General features: G+C 47.9%; 1 protein-coding gene across 1 annotated transcript; it reads left to right on the top strand.

The window, feature by feature from the left end:
* Nucleotides 1–471: 471 nt before the first annotated feature.
* Nucleotides 472–7,728, top strand: LOC122391242. Its single transcript, XM_043384988.1, has 8 exons — nt 472–522; nt 927–992; nt 1,947–2,060; nt 3,542–3,673; nt 3,857–3,950; nt 5,098–5,439; nt 6,251–6,362; nt 6,958–7,728. Exons 5-8 carry the CDS (start codon nt 3,879–3,881, stop codon nt 7,287–7,289), a joined length of 858 nt encoding a protein of 285 aa, XP_043240923.1. The 5' UTR covers nt 472–522; nt 927–992; nt 1,947–2,060; nt 3,542–3,673; nt 3,857–3,878; the 3' UTR covers nt 7,290–7,728.
* The last annotated feature ends 14,544 nt before the right edge of the window (nt 7,729–22,272 follow it).

Genomic DNA, 22,272 nt, shown 5'->3' with positions numbered 1-22,272 from the left:
CAACAGTTCTCAATTTCACCAAAGTTAAAGATGCATGTTGTGATGATACGATTAACCAGTAGAAAAAAAACAATCTACTAAGCGTCAATAACCAGTACCTATGTTTTGTATGCTCCACAGGATCACCAAGATGTTCACTTACGTAGTGTCCTACTCAGCAAGGCCGGACGGAGTGCCTGTGCACCGCATGGTGACGGTGACAGACAAACGAAGACTGCTGGCTGAGGCTTTGACCTGTTTTGGGCTAAAACGCGACAAAAACTTCGAAATAGAGGTACGGAATGAAAAGTACGGGGTTTTCGTCCGTCCCATGAATCCTGCCCAAATCCCGGACGAGGGCTGTCTGCGGATCGTGTATAGCGATCCTGATCCTCAGCGCAGCCCAGCCGACAGCAACTCCTGTACTCCGCTGCTGCGGCCGACCATAAGCACCGCCGAAACGATCCCAATTCTGACCTTGGAGCCCACCACGGAGACCACAGCCTCAGGCTTCGTCATCGAGGATCTCATTTCACTCAGCCCGTAAGTTATACGGAATGTCATCATTTACATGTTGTTTAGAGTTAGAATGAGTTATGTGAGCAGTTATTGTTGTTGTGAAAGGATAAGGATACAGTTTCTGGCCGGAACCTCCCACATCCAAATCCCTTATGTTCTTGATCCATCCCTGTACTAGCTAGGGACATAACAATTTGAATATCTGTCAAAATTTATTTTAGAAAAAGTCGAGGTTTTCAGGGCCCTAGCCATTGCAGCCTCAGCCTCTGAACTATTCACGAAAAACCTGAGATGTGGGCGAAATGCCCCCCCCCCCGCCACTAATAGGATTCAATGAGGCGATTTTGTTTTATACCGTGTTGCATAGATAACTATGCGCGTTGTTATTTATCTTTAATATCAAATCACATATATTTTTGTTTTCTCAGGCCGGCGCATTCTTCTTCGCTTGTCACAGAAGTTGGGCACAGTGCAGCTTCAACGTCGCAGGCCAGGTGAGGATTGAAATGAAACAGACCTGCCGGATTGTTACTTTTGCTGTTATACAGCTGTTGTACGTATGCTGTTGTACGTATTATAGGGGACTCCTCTATTACCATAACTGCACACATATTACGAACCTTTTTGAAGCACTGTATTTACAATTGCAAAAATAACCAGTTCGCGAAAATTGTCCACAAAAATATATGCGTATCTTCCTTCTGAAACAGCTTCTGAAAAGCTTAAAAGCTTCTGAGACAGCCATAAAAAAGGAAATCCGTGAAACGGTACTTAAGTCTTACCTGGCCTAGAAGGTCGTCGGTTGACCTAAGAAAATACAATTGCACACCGTTGGATTCGGAACGCCCCAAGCTATCCACTGCACTGGTCTTTGTTGCGAAACTCATTCTCAATCAGGAGCGAATTACCGCGGTGATGTCCCCCTCCCCCACTTCCGTTGCGTTTTAGGTTGGTGAAATAGCAAGTGCGGGTGAGGGTGAAATTTTTCTACCACAGTTCCGAAGATAATACAATTTTTAGAAAGTGATATTCACTTTCCTCGAAATGAAAAATAGCTTTGCAGCTTTGATGACTCTGTGTCTGTGCCAGTGTTGTTCACACCTAAGAATGCACTGAGTGTTTTCTCTGGTACTTATGGCTCTTGATTGCAGAGTTATGCTTGTGAGTTTGTGACTAGTTATGCCGATGTCTCTTTTAAAATGTTCTATTTCATCTCACTGCTCCATTAAACAGTGTTCCTTATACGAAATATGTTGTTTCCGTTGTTTATCGCAAATTTTGTGAGTTCTAACCCATATCATATCGTTTATTATAACCCGTATTGTGGATCATAGACCTCAACAATTATTGTTTACAGAGGTCTATGTGTGGATATAAGATGATCGCAGATTAGTAAGTGTACCTATTGGCTGATATTGCTCGTCTGTATCTCTTAATGCTACTACCAGCTCGGAGGTGCAGGAGCGAGAGGAGACGGGCGCCCATAAATCATCTGGCCTCCAGCAGACGACTGAAGTTGAAGGATCCTCTCATCAAGGACGTCGTGCCGGCGAGGAGCACAGGTGATGATAGAGATTTACATGATCACAGGATTATAAAATAGTTTGTTTTTCCATCTTGTTAACTTTTAACATAAAATTTGCATGTGCAGTGTGCACTGTTGTAATTTGTTCTTGGCTGCATTGAAGGGAAATATGTCACCTGCGCCACGAGTGTATGCAACAGATTGTGTTATCCCCTCCCCTCCCCCTCCCGGTTTTCCGTAGAACGCGCCTCGCTGAACTTTCAAGTCAGCTCAATGTGGAATAAAAACATCACATTTAGTTGCTGATGTTAACATTTGAATGAAACATATTGTTCATCATTCCAATGTTCAGTGTCTGTCGCACCCGTTACAAAACATTGTTTTTTTTTTCAAATATCGTAGTACCTGAGAAGTAAATCTAAATGGTTTTGATCCCTTTCAAGGTCCTTCAAATCCTCCAGAGGCGTCTCCGCTTTTTTTTTCAAATATGGTGGTAAAACCATATCCAACGCCCGCGATAGAGCTGAGTGGCTCAGTCGAGTCTTTGCTGAAAAGTTTTCTGATCCGCGGGTGGACAACTATCCGGAAGCAGCATGCTATGAGGTTGACAATTTATCGACTTTATAAGTGTCTGATGATGCCATTCTACATAGGAATCTTGCTTTCCTTAACCCTCGCACAACGGGGGGGGGGGGGCGAACACTTCCTGATGTTTTATGCATAGCTGTTCGGGTAACTGTTCCGCAACTTTCCTGATAATTTTAGGTTCAGATCAACAAACGTCAGGTACCAGGCCAGGTCAAGTGACCCCACCTCTGAAAAAAAAACTTTCCAATCGAGTCACGGCCACAGTACTTGAGAGAAAGATATGAAACTTTCAGGATTTGGTATACTACCAAGTACCTACAAATTTTATATCCCGGATTTTTTTATATCGGTAACCCATGGTCAGGTCAATTTCCTGACCTCTCCATTCAATGGGAAAAAACTTAAATACCTCAAATACTTATCAGATATGCTCAAATCATTCAGAACCATGCTCATTTGGGCTACTGTTGATGACCTAGATGCAACTTTGCATATGGGACCGCCGGAAAAGGTCGTTTGAGGTTAAATAATGTCATGAGATCAATGTACGTTTTTGCTTATAACTTTTGATTGGAATGAGATAGAGACCTCAGGTAGGTTTAAAAATGTTCCCCTTGTCCAGACGCATCAAATGGTATGCAACATGACCTAGTTAGTAGTTACGTCACCTTTTGACCTTGACCTGAGGTAAAAAATGAAGTTGACCTTTTCAGGTCATTGTACTGACCTGGTGACCTGACCTTGCTTGTCCGGGACGAGCCGGTAGTTAATTGTGTGCATACACGATGGGTGCACCTTGGGTAGCATAGTCCTAAAATTTTCAGGAAAGTTGCGGAACAGTTGTCCGAACAGCCAAGCAAAAACCCTAAGGGGGTGTTCAACCCCCCTAGTTGGGGGCGGGTTAGTTTTTTCATTGTGTTCCTTTTCTAGAGTCCTGGATCTGGGTCTCCTGTCAAGGACCACAAGAGATCGCCTACAAGCGGGTCAACAGTTGGTTTTCTCAGAGCTGAGTGAAATCTTCCAGGGAGTAGTGGACACTTTCAGGAGATGTACTGGGAGTAGGTGAGTCAACATTTCATAGTGAAAAGATAATTAACCCTAGCCCGTGTTCCATGTTTTGCCTTATTCGCCATCAAATCAAATCGTGTCACGTACATTATTACCGCATGGTTTCGGTCAAAACGCGACGAATCGCTAACATAAATTATTTTGGTTGCAAGATTGATCCAATGCTTTGTGTTTCAGTTACCCAAAAAGCTACATAAGAATGGCGCAACAGCTGATCGCGGAGTGCCCTACGCTGAGCGCGTGCCTTGAATTGGACCACTCCAGTACCGTGGTAAGTTCAGTACCGATGTATTTTACTTTTGAGAGAAAAAAAAACTTCGTAGAAATGACTATTTTGAACATTCCTGAACTCTCGAACTCATTGACGAATAACTGATGACATGCCGACGAAAAAAGTTTCAGTGTCTACCGATGGCTTTAAATGTTTCCTTTTTACCAGCGATAGTTCCATAGGTAATGGAGTTAATCATCAATTTCGGGAGCATTTGATGCTTGATGACATGAAGTGACCTTAGCTTTGACTTCAGTGATAAAATAGATTAAAGGAAACGACCCACCTTTATAATGGGAAACTAAACTGAGATAACAGTTTTGTAGCCAAGGTCCCAAAACCCCGGAATACCACGGCCATTCGTCCGCGAGAAGCTCTGACACGAAATAACGAAGCGTTAAAAATCGAATATAGAGGAATTTGGGGCTTACAGGGGCTTACAGGTAAAATATCCCAAGAAATTCCCAAGAAATCCCAAGAAAGAAATAACAAATAAATCGGATTTTATTTAAAATTGAAACTTTTTGACTTTTTTTGGAGTGAACAGATGAGTTTTTCAGCCTTGTTAACCTATTGGCAACCTATTTGAAAATTTTCAAAGGTGGGTCGTTTCCTTTAAGTATCTACGAAATAATTTGGGAAAGTCTCAATTGCTGCTTACATATTTTCTTAGTTTACTATTTAAAGGCGGCTTTTAAACCACCTGCACAATGATTTAAGCGGGTCCGGGGCCGTATTCTCATCTTTTCGTACGCAAGATTTTGACTTACGTAAGATAACTTGGTATTCTGACCTCCTTGCGTGCGCAAATAATCTTACGTACGAAAATATCGGTATTCTAATGGTTTGCGTACGAAAATTGGTATTCCATGAGTTTTTCGTGCGCATGCCTAATGAACTGTCAGAATACCAACAACAAAAAACGTACGAACGAAAATAAGTTTTGCGTACGCAAACCAGGACTTCGGCGTACGTACGGAAGTCGGAGCTCAGAATCTCGTTTTGGCGTAGGAAAAGTTTTGGCGTAGCCAAAACATTGCGTACGCAAACCGGTCAGAATACGGCCCCCGGACTCCTTACGCGGTGTTAAAAATCCAAGGATCATTCTAAAATCTAACATGATCTATTTTCTTTCTTGTCATTTTAGGACATCCTGACAGTGAAACTCCGCAACAAATTCACCAACTCTCGGAAACGTTCCTTGAGTCCATCGGTGCAGGAGCGGAAAGCCAAGAGGAAGGCCTCTCTCATCCCCACACAAGTTCCAGGACTGCCCAACTACTATCCAGTGGTCGTCGATGATCTGGTTACTACGGAGAGAAAACTCAACATGCTCCGACATGGCGACGTCGACAGGGATCAGCGCGCCGCCCTCGTGAAGGAGACGCTGCCGGCGAGGCGTTCCGAAATTCTGGGAGGACCCGGAAAGAAACCCCAGAATATCTCAAGCCTCAAGAAAAGGTTCCCGTTCATGTTTGGTGCAGAGGAGGTATGTAAATTCATCTGCTAACCAACACTGAATTGGTTGTGTAGTAGTAAATGTAACTGCATACTATCGAGGAGCAGAGTCATGCTCCATGATGAGAAAGTTTGGGCCTACAGTGCAGTGTAGAAAATCCGAGTCAGGCACCAAAAAAGTGCCGAGCTTTTACTGAAGCGTCAAAATCCTGAATAGATCTGTCTATATCCTGGTTAATAGATAATAGAATAGAAGAGATCCTGTTAATAATTGGCTCGAAGCTCGGCTTCACTCAGGCTGGCTCGAGGCTCGGTTCAGCTTGGCTGACCAGTGTCCCAAAATTTGCCAGTTTGGGTGGGAAATGGCATCCAAATGAAAATGATTTTCCACTCTCACCTCCCATTTTCCATAGCAATTTTTCACCCCCAATTTTACCAGTAACGAGCATCTGCATGTAATGTGTACCTTTGGTGGTTGACTTTTAACTTCCTCTATATTTTCTTCAATCCTCTAGTAAAAACAACTCCCAGTTCCCACATCCTGTAACACTCACATGTAAATTGATGATCCCTGTTTTTCACCCTTTTTCATGAAGCTCGCAATATTCCACTCTCAGCCCGCTTTACTGTGAGGAATATCCCCCTCCGACACCCAAGCAAAATATAATTTTGGGACACTGCTTGGCTCGGTACGGCGTTATTTACTAGTTATCTACTGCGGCCAGTGTTCTTCAAACCAATGGGAAGGTACCGGGGGAAAACCTGCTAAAAGTCTGTTATTTTTAACTGGTCTAATCATGCTTTATGTATCCCTCTCAACATGACGAATGTGTTCTCCACAGCTCTGGAAGGAGATGGAGCTGCTGTCAGGACAAGTTGGCCTGAGGGAGAAGTTCAGCGAAGGTCTGAAAACGTGGCTAGCGGGCATCATGGCCCAAACGGAATGCAGACGCGGTATGTGTACATTTGCTAACTAAACCCCCGCCAGTGTAGGGGGTTGCACCCCCCCCCCCCGGTTTTGCGCTGATAACTCGCGAACGAATGACTTGTCATTCTAAAAAAGTTTTTTTTTCGCGAATGACCTTCCGTAGCATGTCGACGCCTGTAACTTGCAAAGTTCCATCTTTGTTTTGCTGGTGATATGCATATGGATAGGTGTTACCAACTGACATCCAGACATGTTCGTGGCTTCAACGACGGCTTCCACATATCCTTAACAATGACGGCACGTTTTGAATAAAACGACCTTTCTCCTTCGGCTCGCTGCTAAACCTCTTACCCTAAGTTGGAAGAGAGGGTGGAGAGAGACACTCTCTCCCTCTCCCTCTCTCCTTCTCCCTCTCTCCTTCTCCCTCTCCCTCTCCCTCTCCCTCTCCCTCATTCCCTCTCTCCCTCTCTCCCTCTCCCCCTCTCTCTCTCTCCCTCTCTCCCTCTCTCTCTCTCCCTCTCTCTCTCTCTTTCTGTCCCCTATCTCCCTCCCCCATCTCCCTCTCTCTCCCCTCCCTTCACATATGAAGTACCAACCTGGAATATTGTTCCCGCTTTCCAGAGGACGCTGCCGAGACGTTGCTCCGACTGATCGACCAAGAAGAAGTGATCATCCGGGACGAGGAGGGAGCTGCCTACCCGCACGTCCAGGAGGCCCCGGAAGGGGAATGGTCTGTACTGGTGGAACGCACCGAGGTGGCCAGGTGCAGTACACTGGAGGAGGCGCTGCTGCTGGTCGGCGTGAGCTTCTACGTGTTCAACCAGAAGCCTCGCACCAAGTACAAGACCCTCGTCTGGTTTCTGCACAACGAGGTTTTTGGAATGAGGAGCGATGAGATTAAACCGAAGGGCGCCGCGCTGCAGAACCTGCTGAAGTGCAAGCCGCAAGAGTAACGCCGTCCACTGCCATCTCATGTACTCATCTCAGAGGGCTGGTCGGCTGCGCGCCGCCAGCATCGTCGGGCGCCGCGGTCACTTTTAGACGGAACGTTCGTGCGTCGTTGTCGTGTTGTTTGCTGATGCGCACTGTTGCGCCGCCGGAGTCGCGGCTGGGCCATGCGCGCGCACGCAGGAGGCGATTGCGCCGCCGCAGTTGCGGCTGAGCCATGCGCGCGCACGCAGGCGATTTAAGCGTCAGGGGTTCAGAAGTGCCTCGTTCCTCGATTGTAGTTCCTATGTTTCTGATGTTTTTTTTCCAAGCGACGGTGGGATGTACATCGATTGGTGCGGCGTGTGTACGTGCGCGTATGTAGGTGTTCTCGCTGCACTGTGCAGCGTCGAGTCAGCAGGCGCCGCGGAAAACCATTGCCCTTCGTGAAACGTCATCCAATAAAAATCAGTCGACCTTTCTGAAACGTGTGTGCAACGTGGTACTGGGATAGTATGGACGTGGTACTGGGATAGTAAAGACGAGGTACTGGGATAGAACGAACGTGGTATAGGGATAGTACAAACGTGGTAATGGGATAGTATAAACGTGGTAATGGGATAGTATAAACGTGGTACTGGGATAGTATAAACTTGGTACTGGGATAGTACGATCGTGGTACTGGGATAGTATGAACCTGGTAATGGGGTAGTATTGGCGCAGTACTAGGATTGTAAAGACGTGGTACTGGGATAGTACAAACCTGGTACTGGGGTGGTATGAGCGTAGTACTAGGATAGTAAAGACGTGATACCGTGGCACTGGGATAGTAAAGACGTGGTACTAGGATAGTAAAAACCTTGCACTGGGATAGTATTGGGATAGTATGAACGTGGTACTGGGATAGTAAACATGGTACTGGGATAGTAAGAGCATAGTACCGTGATGGTAAATGGTTGGTAAAAGGGTAGTGATTCTAGGCCCACTTTACTGTTACTAACAAAAGCCGGTCAGATTTGCTTTCAGTGATGCTGCTAGGATGCATAGCTTTTGAGTTATTGAGAAAAATGTTGTTTTTCGTCAAACCGATCTAATATAAGAGGTCTACGGGTGATTCAATTACGGCGCCTTTCTTGCATGATTAGTTTCTATTTTGCACTTAACTGTGAAGAACAAAGTCATAAACTTAGTTATAGTCGCACTTTAGGAAAGGCAAGGTTTTGCAATGTTGGGCTATTTGACATATACGTCATGATAATGACAGAATTTAGATTTGGGGCAAGACGGACCACTGTGGTCCATCTTACCCTGTGGTGGTCCATTGTACCCTGCATATGGAAAGTTCTTTTCCAAAACATTGACACAAGTTTAAGTAAGCTAATTTTTCAGGAAGGAGTCTTTGTTGCATGTGAGCCATGCATGCAAGTGTTCAGTTAGCATGCATTCATGCCAAACGACAATCAACACACATGTTCCCAGCTTTTAGCTGCACTTCCATCACACATGAGTAAAGAATAAAGGCTCATTTTGTTATTTTACCATTCTGGTTACTTTTTCTTACAAGAGTACAGAGCAGAAGTGTAACACACATGAACGGATAGTAGGCACTGCTGGGTGGTCCGTCTTACCCCATGTTTTTTTCTTGTCTGAGTTTTTGACATGTCCCTCTTTAAGAGCATCCACCACCTAGATGTCTTTAATTTGAAATTTAGTATTTACACATATCAACAGAGGAAGGATTGAACATTCCGAAGACTATAAATAATATGAATTACGAGAGCAGTGTAGCGAGATATGCGGCCTCAAACCTTAGCTGGTCCGTCTTACCCCACCTTCCCCTACATAACTAAGTTTGTGAAAAGAGTTATGGCAGAATGTCAGGTGTTTACCCCTCTACCACTCGTGACATCTAGCGACTCACATCCGGCAGGGCCCGTCGCCAGCCTCGTTGGCTGTGTTTTCCCGGAAGTCGTATAGCCGGCGCAGTGCTGTTTATAGTGCCTCTCCCGGCCAGTCGATGCCTCTATCGCGTTACAATGTTTGCTCTGTCGCTCTGTCAACGAACACTTCCAGGGAGAGAGGAGCCCGCTGCGGCGTCCTGACCCGACTGACGCGGAGAGAGGGTGACCCCTGACCCGGTCACGGCACGGGTCACAGTCAGGGGACGGGGAGGGGGCGCGGGTCGGACCTCCCAGCTCGCGTCTGGCTGCATGGGCGCCGGGCAGTCTGCAGCCCAGCCCCGCCCCCCCCCCTCCCCACCCGGAAGCGGTCCGTTTGATGTGATGACTACTGACGTCACCGCCAAAGGGTGTGTCCAGAGTGCACGACTCGCTTTCCGCGGAGATGACGACACTGGTCGACTGGGAAAATAGTCTGGTGGGTGACCAGCGGGTCAGCGTGATAAAGCAACCGCTCGAAACGCGGTCATTGCGCTCGTAATGCCGCTCTGCATCGGATTACATCGGCAGAACTCCGCTGGCCGGCACTCGGCAATGAAGGTTATTCTGCTCTTAAAAAATGTCAGTTAGCACAGTGCTGGTGGTCAAAAGTAATAACCTAGCAAATCATTTATATTGCAGGGTTGAAACAAAATTATTATGCATACCCTCTACCAGTAGGCACACTTGCAAAATGACTCCGTGAGCCATGCAAGTTCATCAAAGCACACATATGTGAGCTGATAGAGCCGCCAACCCCAACACCATACCCAGCGCCCTCCCGCGCGTCATGAACCGGGCAGAGCGGCGGGAGGCGGCCGGCAGAGCGGCGGAGCGGGAGACCGGAATGGAGTCAACCACGCGCGTCTAACAGTGACGGGCGGTCGCGACCGATAGGGCAGGCGACCGGAGAAAACAATGGCCCAGGCCAAACAGATCCGCCAGACGATAGGCATCTTCATCAGACCGGCCAGCCGCCCGTCTGTCTGTCTGTCTGTCCGTCTGTCCGTCTGTCCAGGAGTGCGCCTCTGAGTGTGCACGCCCGTCTGTGTGTTTGTGTGTGCGACTGTCCGGGTGTGGCGATACCCAGCCGAGTCGGCCGGTGGGAATCCACTGACCTGCCGCCAGTGACGGCTCTATCGCTGGACGCATTCTCTGACGGTGGGAGCCATCAGTGCCGAGCCGAGCCACCCCTCCGCTCGGCGGACAGAGGTAATCAGGCGGAAGAGATGGTAAGCGGCTGGGAGTGGTGTCGCCATTCACTGGTAAGCCGACTCAGAAGGGTGTGATGAGTAGATGCGCTTGGTGTCTCTGAGGAAGTGGGCCCGGGTAATAAACTGGAATAATATGGTGCTGGCTACTTGGTCAATGTTGTCCTTAAATAAAATAAAAGTGAAAACAATTGCCAGAGAACTCAAGAAACAAAAACAGGTGCAAAAAAGTGTCCCAAGGCCTGCAAAAATCATTTTCACCTTGTGTTGGCAGCAGAGCTGATTGGAAGATGAAGTGTTCAAAAAGACCGGCCAAGCATACAAGCACGAAATTTCCCGAGCCATAACGAAAGCAAAACTCGCCGCGACAGGTCCTCCGCCACCGCGGGACAACGGGACGGCGGTTGCGTGACCGTTTCGTTCCCATGAACTGAAGGATTGTGGGAGACAGCCGATGATGAGAGGGCAGACGGATGGCGAGGGGAGGGGGGGGGGGGCAGACGGATGACGAGGGGAGGGGAGGGGGGACAGCCAATGATGAGGGGGCGGGCCTGGTCGGTGACGAGGGGGGACCGGTGATAAAGACAGCCCGTCCCGCCGACAGTCGACACGGGAGGGGCGTCACCGGTCTCGGCGCCGACCTCAGATGTTCCGGCGGCGTCTCTGGCGCGGCGGATTAGCCGCAGACGCGGCGCGTTTGTCGCGCGATTTGGCCAAATATCCGGCGATCGGCCGTCAGAGTGCGGTACCGCGGCGCGTGTTTGCTTAGCGGCCGCTCGGGCGAATCGGCGGACGAATCGGTGGCATTCCAGCGGTGCCGCCGCTCCGGCCACAATGGGACGCTTCCTGAGCGCCTTTGAGAAGGCAGTGAGCGCGCCGCTTCCCATTGCCGCCGTGAATGTGATCGGAGTGCCAAAATAGTGCGGTGACTGCCGCTCGGGGAAGGAGGGAGGCGGCAGGAGCTTCTGTCGACCCTGGGAACTGAATAAATCTCAGACGGAAGGTGTCGGCAGGTATGCGAGATCACAGCTCGGAAATCCGGCCAGTTCCAGTTGCACAATGGGTCACTGGATCATGAGTGTTTACTGTTTATCCTGAAACATTTATTCCAGGACCAAATATTCAATGGATCATGGATCAGTGGATATGAGCGGATAAACAAATTTTCAACACTTTCATTCGGTTCAAAAACTCGAAAGTGGACATACCTACACCACGAACCAGATGGACTCAATCTTTCGCAAGTAACGACGGATAGTTACGCGATTCGTCGCGAACATCATTTTGATGTCACTGCACACATGTTTGCTGTGTGCTACAGGTGAATGGCCGTGGATTCCAGAAGTTGTGATCAGCATATTAGATAGAAGGTACACCTACCTACAATACTACGATGCTTTTGCTGGTTAGCGTCCATTTTCCTTTTCACTCTAGTCTCTAGCATAGTAGCATGACAAGGTGTCGTGTATCAGCGGTCGTTCTTTCCATTTGGTGCAAATACATACATGTATATTCACCAACCGTTAATATATTTACGTTCAACGAGCCACGAGTGTCCAGAGAGGTTGGGTCGGCCGCAGAGAAGCACTGCAGATGGTCATAATATGATCAGTGATTGACTCAACACACACCGGGCAGGGTTTCCCTCGCCATTTGACTTGCAAATGAGACGGGGACCGACGCGAAAGAAGGAAGCGCACAGGGGCGGACAATAGAGAAAGCCCAGCAGTGCTGTCGCGTCGGTCTCTGACCGGGAGGTGGCGCGCACCGGCACGGTAGAGGCTCAACGAGTCCGGAGGGGCACAGAGTATACAGGGTGTCTCAAAAGTTCGTTCACACATTTCCCATGCCCATAACGCATATAAGAACCGGCCAAAAATCTAAGGTTTTGGTGTCTGTGTGCACACTAGACAAATATGCATGCTTTGACAACTGATTCGGAAGGTTGGAAATCAAACTATTTGCTGTATCTCCAAAAAATATTTGTCCATACCGATTTTCGTCGCTCCGTCAGCTGCCGGAGGCTGATAAAAGGCTACCAGCTTTCAAGCTCTTGTAGGGGAATCCCCTGCAGTTTCTGCGTCGGATTTAGGTTTGACGAGCTCCCCGGCAACATCCGCTTCTCCCTGAAAGCCGACAGCTTGCATCGACACCATCCGTGAGTATTTTGTAGATCTTCTCTGGCGCTAACTCCTTCATGAATGACTGGCGCCGACCTCCCAAGCACCATTTTCCTTTTCAAAACAACCCCATTCCTGAACAAATGGGAAGTGCCAGGGGCAAATTTTTCGCAGCATATCGTAGAAGAATGTGTCGGCCATCTGTTTCTTAGACACGTTGTGCAAATTTTGCAAATCCCAAACGCTCATCATTCCCCATGACAAGATCTTCACTGGGTTGCGGAGTGTTTTCCTCAGGAGAGGTTCTGCTTTGTAAACGGCCAAAACCTGTCCATCGTGCGGTTTTGTCGGGATTTTGTGTCTAAAAGAAAGCTATTCGCTCCAGATCTGCCTCTTGAAACTTCGTAAGATAAAAATTTACATTAATTAACACTTTTGGAGGGTCAGTTATCCTTGGCATTGACGATTTTCGTGTTATTTTCCCCCAAAATTTAGCGTTATAGATATAATAAACAATTTAAAATGATACTTTGTCTTTATTTTACGATGACCTGCAATTTTTGAAACTGGGTAACCTCTGTCTGTGAGCTTCTTGTCAGTTTTCAATAGTTATGACTTCATTTTAAGCTGCTTTCCGGAGCACGAGTCTGCTGCCGTGCGAGGGTCGTTCAAAACGCTGTTAGTCTCGCATGGTTTTGTCCTTCAAAAATTTTAGCCACCGTTTTTATTAGATGATCATCATGTTGTACTCATCCTCGCCGACAGTTTGCCATGGGTCATTTCCGACTTAACCATTCCCATTACTCCTGAAACAGAGTTTCTCAGCCGACCCGATTTTGCGACCTCCATTTTCATGCCTGACCCATGGTCAGAGATGAACCCTTTTTGTGAGCTCATGAAGGGTCGAATGCGCTTGAAAACAATGAGACTGCTTGAGGAAGGTTGTTACGAATGCCCATGCAAAATTTCGACCGTTATTAATTGTTGATTCAGAATTATTGACAAAAAATCATGGCTGGTACCTGTAAACGAACTTTTGAGACACCCTGTACATGCGGGATCCTCTCTGTGAAAGGTGCCGGTTTGTCGTTGCCACATGAACAGGGCTTCAGCAGCGGAAAGCAGCGAGCAGCAGGTGGGGAACGGGCAGTCACTCAGGGGACAGATGTGTTGGAGAGGGACGGGAGAGGTCAGCAGACGCGGCTGTGATACATGTGAGATGAACGATTAGGGATCATGGATGAGTGAAGACGCACAAGCAGTTGGCTTGAAATGTCGAGTCATATTTTTGTTTCAGCACGCCCATGCAGTTTCATGTAATCTGCGAGGTCTTATTTCGACGGGCGCTTTGGGTTGCAGCAGACCGAATTATACGACTTCGTCCGATTTTCCACGGACAGTTCCACGCTCAAGTGAAGCGTCACTACCCAAACGTTAACCAGCATATGACGATGACAGTTCAAAAGAAATATCGTAAAAAGTGCCGGTATTTTGTCCAGGAATGTATGGACGCTGGAGGTAGATTGTCTCTCTGGAATGCCGCTATTCTGTCCCTGCCATCGTTTCTCTGGCAGCTCGTAAACGCTTACGGCTTAATCAAGCATAATTTTACAAATCAGGCATACTTTGGGCATTGTAAATAATAAAGCCTTTATGGTTCATGGGATTCTTTTTAAAAGTGCCACCGGTTCATTTAATTTACACGTTAAAACTGTCCTCATTTACTTGTCACCTGTTTCCCTCTGCAGACTTTTTGCCGGTCATCACAGTTTATGAGTGCATTATCCTCTCAGCGTCGGCAGTCTACAATCCGCGGCGCCACTTTGTTTCTGGCCGGTTGTAACCGCCTCTGCGGGCGCCTCTGTTACCGGCCCGCAGCACTGTCCACCGTCTCACGCGCCGCGCGGCAGCCTTTATGAGCGGCGCGCGGACCATGTTTGCCAACCACTCCAGTGGCGAGAGGAGCGCGCGGCACCGCGTTCAGTCGGCGCCGCCGCCCGGTCACCGCTCGGTCGGCCCAGAGGAGCCCAGAGGAGCCCTGCGGCACCGCGGCTCTCTGCAGACAATGGCCGGTGCCATGTCGGCACAGGTAGCAACGGAACGATCAAAACAGCTAGCCAGCGCGCGCTGACGGCCATTGCAGCCAATTGGCGGCGCTGTCGGAGCCATTAACACCAGCATTAGAGAGCCGCGCCGGCCGGCTAGCGGCGCGCGCGCAAAAAAGCGCGCGTCACCGCCGGTAATGGCGCGCCGCTCGGCAAGGGTTGTGCGGCGGCCGGCGCGCCGCGCGGGTAGTCAACTGTAACGTGACGACGTTGTCGGCCCGCCGCCGCTCCGGAGACGCTTTTTGTGGGGGCTACATCGCGTCGCACGGTGTCGGATCATCCGCAGCCGAGGGACTGTGCTAGCCGGGGCCAGCGAGAGGCACGAAACGCTGGGATTTGAGCCCAGTCGGCTGGTTGAGGATTTAGGGACAAATACTTCGAAGAAACGGCGCGATTGTTAATCAACTTTTTGATAAAAGCCAATACAACTAAATAGGTATGAATGAACTGGAATCGACAATCCAAAACATATCTGATGACTCAACTTTATTTCAGCTTGGGCTTAGGGATTTACATCCTGAGTATTCCTGACCCTGATCCTGATCAATAACCCGGTTTACATAGCATATTTGACGAGGCTCTAGCTCGTTAATTTGGCGATAATTTCGTTGCAGTGGTCTTCAAATATTTAGAGGGGATCATTTTGTAAATTTTTAAGCACCATTGGCATCTTTTGCAGCATCACGGACGGAGATATAAGCTTGCAACAAACCCTATGTAAACGCGTCTAATGATAGGCATTCACCCTGTCCCGACCGGCTGTTCATCACATCACACAGGTCAACGACCACACCGCAGGTTACCGAACATAGCACAGGTCATTTTGATGAGATGCAGTGTGCTGAACTGCAGCGCTCACACCGGGGGTGGAAGGCCCGGTGTGGAAATCCATTATAATAAAATTGAATTCAATGCATATCAGTAGCGCTCACACCGAATTGTTAATGTCGAGCTGATCGAACCATATTAAAAATAAGGTTAGGTGAGCTTTCCGTTCCTCTCCTCTCCTAGCTTCCTTTATCCCCGACAGCACAGTTCAAAACTGCTCATCACGGTCCGTCCTGTCCACAAGCAGACCCTATATGACATAGGCCTGTACACTTACAGACAAAGCAAGCTCATCTGCCTACCATGAAGCGCGCCCCAATAATGTCCGCGCCCCCTCAACACCTCAGCACAGATGGTGCCCAGGAGCGACTAGGTATGTATACCTACGTAATGTATATCGACTGCCCCCGAAGCCCCTCAGCGGCCGCTGCTGCGGCATGCCGGCCAGCCGATATACGATGTTTGTTGGCAGCCACGTGCCGCCGACTGTCGCCTCGGTCACGGACCAGGGCCAACACGGGTCACGAGCCAACACGAGTCAACACGGGTCACTGCGCAGGCGCAGTGGGGTCATGGGGAGCGGGGTGGGGGTGGGGGTGGGTAACGAGGTAGACTAGAACGGACAGAAAACGCCGAGGCGAGGATCTTTGCTTTTGGGTGGAACGATGAAATTCGCTTCGATTCGATTTAACTCAAAGGTTGGCCGACACATGACAAAATAAAGCTATTAACCTCTTCTGATTACAATTATTATTTCTGCAAGATTTAAGAAGCATGACGAACTAAAAGTTACTTAAAAAGAAAAAGAAAAGCAGTTCCCGCACAGTGCACAAACATTGTCTGAACTGAGAAGAAGGTGGGCCAGGCGGTGACTGGCGTTAGGGACACCACTGAAGCCATATATCGGTGCACCACATTTACATATGTCACCCATCTCTGTCACACCGCTAACCAAATGTGAAATAAAGCTGAACAACCGGCGTACCGACGTCGCCCGTCGCAGCCGCAAAAGCGCTCTTTGCATAAGTACCGCATGCAGATTAAGAACGGAAGAACGGGGCTTCTAAGGCGTCTGTCCTTTTTACTATTCACGATTATCTTGTCATTATTGGCAGTCGTCTGACTGAAGCGGGTTCGGTCAACAGCACCGCTCGAGTTCTCAGTTTGAGGACTTGTGTTCCCAGAGGGTCTGACGGGGGAGTTACCGGGCTTTTCGGGGCAGGACACCTAAGTTTATTCGGAAAAAAACAGTGATTATTAACTAACTATGATGCTTCAGTCTTGTGCGGGCTCCCTCTGTGCCCGCTGTTTAAAATATGGCTTTGTTTGCCTGCCTAAGAGATAGCTAGGACTCGACCCCAACCCACCCCTCACCCCACCCCAACTAGCCATCAAGACAACATGAAGACAACGGGGACGGACGGACAACCAGTACCGGGCCAAATGCAAGGATTTGTGGCGGCTTGTAAGCAGCAAAAACAAAGTACCTACCAAGCGCCTACCTAATCTCGGCTGGGTATCGAATATCGAAATAGTGAAAAGAAAAATAATCGTGTTTTCCAGCATCCAAAGTTCTCTGATGAAGCCGTCGAGTTCTATTTCTTTACGAGGAAAGCGAAGAATATTCGCAAATATTTCGCTGAGAGAAGGGAAGTGTTTCGGAATTCCATTGAAGTAAACATGCTGAACCAGGGACGTAGCCAAGGGGGGGGGGCGGAGGGGGCGCCCGCCCCTCCCTTGGGGCTTTCAGGAGGCCCCCCGAAAGGATTCAGGCCAACGTGGGCCGAAGGCCCACGTTGGCCTGAATCCTTTCGGCCTGAATCCAACGTGGGCCGAACAAAATCACGTCGGAGGCGAACGAAATTTACGCGGGAATCTAAAAAATGACGTCAGAACAATCAGGGCCCTCTGACCAGTCTGACAAGTGACAGCTAGGGTCCTTCTCATCTCCTGTGAATAACCACTAGTGTCTGTGTCTGACCGCTAGGGCCCCTCTGACTCCTCAGTAGAGAGGAGGCCCTCTGTGGGTAGGAGGCCCTCTGTGGGAAGGAGGCCCTCTGTGGGTAGGAGGCCCTCTGTGGGTAGGAGGCCCTCTGTTGAGAGGAGGCCCCCTTAGAGAGGAGGCCCCCTTAGAGAGGAGACCCCCTGTAGAGAGGAGGCCCTCTGCAAAAAGGAGGCCCTCTGTAAAAAGGAGGCCCTCTGTAAACAGGAAACCGTCTGAAATCAGAAGGCCCTTTGAAGAGAGAAGGCCCTCTGTAGAGAGGAGATCGTCTGAAGAGAGGGGGCCCCTCTGTAGAGGAGGACTCCCTCAGTAGAAAGGAGGTCCTCTGTAGGTAGGAGGCCCTCTGTAAAGTGAAGGCCCTCTGAAGAGAGGAGGCCCTTTGCAGAGATGAGGTCCTCTGTATAGAGGAGGTCCTGTGTAGAGACGAGACTCTTTGAAGAGAGGAGGCCCTATATAGATAGGAAGCCCTCTGTAGAGAGGAGGTCCCTGTAGAGACTAGAGAGGAGGCCCTCTGTAGAGAGGATGCCCTCTGTAAAGGAGGCCCTCTGGAGAGAAAGACACCCTCAGCAGAGAGGAGGCCCTCTGTAGATAAGAGGCAATCTGTAGAGAGGAAGCCCTCTGTAGATAAGAGGCCCTCTGTGGGCAGGAGGCCCCCGGTAGTCAAAGACAGCGTCGTATATTAAGTACATAGAGTGGAGGCCCACTGTAAGCAAATTACCTTCTGGCTTCTGGTCCCTGCTACTCTCTATAGAGAGTTCTCAGTTTTCACTATAGTGAGAACTGAGAACTCAGGAAACTGTACAGAATAGACTCCCAACCGCGTCCCCGCCCACTGTAGGAAGGAACCTCTGTAAGGAGGAGGTCCTCTGTAAACAGAAGGCCCTATCCTGTGTAGACAAATTAGTTGTATAAATGCGCTCAGAGAAATCATGCCGGGTGCCGTCAACGGTTTTGCCGTCAACGGTTTTACCTGCAGTGGGCAAAAACTGCCAAAATAGCCGATGTTTTCGGAAACCAGTTTTCGGCAATAACTTTTCCATATCAGTCCATCCATATCGTCGAGCCAAACACAACTATAAGGTGTTTTCATCGCTCTAGCATGCCTCTATCAAAAGTTATTCGCGAAAAACAGTCAGATACCATTGGTGACCTGAGATGACCTCAGGGTTATAAAAAGGGGTCACGGGTGCCATTTTCATGTTCAGTGTGTCAAAGATACTAGTAATTCAGTGTTTTAGAGTGTTTATAATGACTTCCGTCTAAAAAAGCGATTTTCAATTTTAGATCGCAAAATTGACCTGACCTTATGTCATCGATATCAAAATTCCAAGACCTACATTTTGTGCATTTTGTCGCTCTTGTGCGTTTGCATCTCTGAAAGTTTCAAAGCGTTTGGTCACTCCGTGTAGCTTTGGCAGACATTGAAACTTTTTATGTAGTGAGGTCATTTGACCTGACCTGGTGGCCTGACCTTAAGTGACCAGGGTCTGAAATTTTCACAACATATGTAGAAATGATGTAGGATAAAGTGTGCCGCGCCGCCGTTTTTGAGATATTCAGGGAGAACTGCACGGGTGTTTAAACACCCCCGGCAGGGTGCAGGTTAATGCATGAATACAGCAGCCCATTTCTGTAATATATGCCTGTGGCTGTGTTGGTATTTTTACGTGGATGCAATTACCCCAACCATTTATCAGATCGTGGTGATATTCCCATAGCCATGCTTCGCACAACTCATAATAATTTATTTGACCGGTAAATTAATATATATCCATCGATTGTTTGTTTCATATACGGCGTAAATGAAGCAAACCACCTGGACCTAGGAAAATTTTCTAACGAAACCATGTTTTACTTACAGCAAGTAAACGTGGCATCATTCACACAGAAAGAATTGATAACCGTATAGTTTCAATCCTGCAGACGTCAGTCAGGTCAGAATCGTGACAAGCCCATTGGAAAATATAATGAACTGTGTCCTGCTTCGAGAAAACGAGTCAAAACCACCCAATTCTTTCTGAATTACGTCAGATTATCTGATCTGCAGGTGGCATTTACTGACAGGGGCACCGGGAAGGATCTTCTGAGGTGAGGTGAGGTGAGGTCATCAACAGTTTTTAGCCATAGCCAATAAATCACGACATGATGGGGCTAAATAGTTGTTAGTGTACCAAACTGTTCGCCTGGTCATGAGCATGACGCGTTGGTTGGTACCCAGCGTGACCTTCCTAGGTCAGATTTTGAAGTTGACCTATCTATGTAGGTCATTATAAACCATGTTATTTGTTATGACCTCTGGCGACCTCAATATTGACCTGACCCAAAAAGTTGTTTACAAAAGTCGTTCAACGAACTATCAAACGCCGTTGCCGTTTGTCGCTACGATTCGTGCTTTTCGAATTCTGACAGGGGCCAAAAAGGCCCCCGCCTGATTCAGTTCAGACTTCAGAGTCTTTCAGAGCCCGCCCGGAATACGGTTAAGCGCTTGAAGGATATATGATAATACACCAATGACCAAGTGTTACTCTGACCGTTATCCAGTATCCACCCATTCCTCGCAGATCCTCCCCCTCTTGCTGCGGTCCGGCCGCCGCCGGCGCCCGAGTTTTTTTTTTTTTTTGCCAGTTACCATGCCACTCGGTGACTTGTGATATGCTATGTTTCTTACCGCTGCAGCGGTAAGAAACATACCAGTGCGCTGGCCATATGAAAGCTGAACAAAAGTGAATGCATCATGTTGTATGTAATTACGTAGGCATGAGACCCTCCGTAGAAAGGAGGCCCCTTTAGGGAGGAGGCCCTCTGTAGAAAGGAGGCCCCCGGGATCCCTCCGCCCCTCCCTTGGCCAAATCCTAGCTACGTGCCTGTGCTGAACACCTACAAATTAAAAACACCTTGGGCCAGCTCCCTGAGCCCGTTATCACTGGAGAACACTGTCATGTCTGCTAGTCCGCTAACCTTCTTCCTTCTTGAGTCTTCTTACACTCTGCTAACATTCCCACCCTTCTTCGCTTCCACGTCTACCTACTTCAGCCAGTTCTGACCTAGATACCTAATGTTAAAGGTAGTGTGCCACCTTTGAAAGATTTCCCATTTTATTTTTCCTAGGATAAGAAGCTTCTGTTTTTACCTAATATCGCAAAAAAAAATCAAAAATGGGCCTGGAATAGTGCCTTTTTCGCCTAAAAGTTTTTCGGTTTTTAGATATGTAGGGTAAGGTGCCTAATTAGCGACCCCCTTAATTTGAACCGTCATTGCTCACGCTCTGTGGGTGCCACTGTATTACTGGCTTGATTTTCGGATAGATCGTTCATTTTTTTATTAAAATATAGTCATTTTCTGCCACAATATTCACTAACTTATTTGTAGTGAGCATTTTGGCAAACCATTGCAAAAAACGCTAATAGGGAACTCTTCCCGATTAGCGACCGGGGAGGGTCGCTAATAAGTCTATGGGTTTCCCCATATTAAAAATGGCAAAAATGCGACGCCTGAAAACATGAAATATGATCTCAAAAAGGTAACCTATACGCAAAGCACTCAATCACTCGAACAGGAACGTTTATCCAACACATTTACGTAAGTAAAAACTGATCACGTGATGCACCGAAGGCGAAAAGAAGGCGGAAACCCAAATTTTGCGGGCTATCTCGTATGATATTCGAGGTCCGCGCTGAATTCGGCACCCCTGCAGTCGGTGACGACATTTGGCATCCCCTGCCACACATTGCAAGCTTCAGCAACACCTCATTTTCATTTCTCTCTTTTCCCCTTTCTTTCCCTTCTTGAGCTATTTGCGACCATGTCAGGCGCAAATAGGAAATATGAGTTGCGACACATTTTTAACCGCCATGCTGTGCACAGTTGAGCGATTCACTATGGGAAAACGGCAATCAATTGAAAAAGGAATGTCGATTCAAAATAAAAAAGGTGCATCATCCTAATGTGCATCGCTTTTCATCAGAGAGGGCCCAAACACACACGTTTTGGATAAGAAACTTAACATTTTTATTTAAGCTCACCTGAAACGTCCCACCAGAAACATCGACGACCGGAAAATAATTTATTTTGATAACCAAAGTATAGCTGACCTTTTGACGATGTTTTTACCCCGTTTTCTTCTGCCAGTTTTTCTGTAGGGAGGTAGGTCGCAAATCGGAAAGGGTCGCTAATTAGGCCCCTTACCCTATAACAACTGTAGTGGGCTCACCTGCAAACAGGCGTCGGGCAACAATCGCGAATGCGGCGCACTTGTGACAATAAGCAAAGGTCATTATAGTGTTACGACCATACGACGTACGGGAATGAGTTATCAGCTGTCTAATCGTAGACAACACAATGTCGAGCCTTAAACTGTAAGCCCGTATTGGTATTGTTTCTTTTATTTGGCTGTCGAACATTATTTATGGTTTGAAATATGATTTTATGTAAAATAATTGATATGAAAAAGCCGTCTTATAAGTAATGACCCCATTTCACCACACGCAAGTGGCAGAAATGACAATGATCAGCTGACGCATTTTTCTTGGCCGAAGTCAGAGCGCGCGGCCCGACGCACCACGCGTATTTGGAAATTCCGACCTCGACGAGCATCAGAAGCCACCTAACAGGCGTGTTCGAAACCGCAGGAGATGATGATGAACGGGTTTATCGAAACTTGATTGGATGAGCATATCGGTAATAGCGATTTCAGTGTGTGCATTTATTGTTCATAGTGGTGTGAAATGTGGTTGGGGTACGACCGACAACCCGTCGGGGCGAATTTCGCACTGGGGTACTCAAAATTTGAAGAATTTAAGAGGTTTC

This window comes from Amphibalanus amphitrite, unplaced genomic scaffold (genome assembly GCF_019059575.1).
Source record: "Amphibalanus amphitrite isolate SeventyFive unplaced genomic scaffold, NRLGWU_Aamphi_draft 000427F_arrow, whole genome shotgun sequence".
Taxonomy (NCBI): domain Eukaryota; kingdom Metazoa; phylum Arthropoda; class Thecostraca; order Balanomorpha; family Balanidae; genus Amphibalanus; species Amphibalanus amphitrite.
The sequence above is the reverse complement of the archived record's forward strand: the minus strand, read 5'-3'. Positions and strand labels throughout refer to the sequence as shown.

Excerpts from the sequence above, each read along its gene's own strand:
- LOC122391242 (XM_043384988.1), top strand. The coding sequence starts at position 3,879 with ATGGCGCAACAGCTGATCGCGGAGTGCCCTACGCTGAGCGCGTGCCTT. Across the intron at positions 5,440-6,250 it reads TCATGTTTGGTGCAGAGGAG|CTCTGGAAGGAGATGGAGCT; the intron begins GTATGTAAATTC and ends TGTTCTCCACAG. Across the intron at positions 6,363-6,957 it reads CCAAACGGAATGCAGACGCG|AGGACGCTGCCGAGACGTTG; the intron begins GTATGTGTACAT and ends CCCGCTTTCCAG.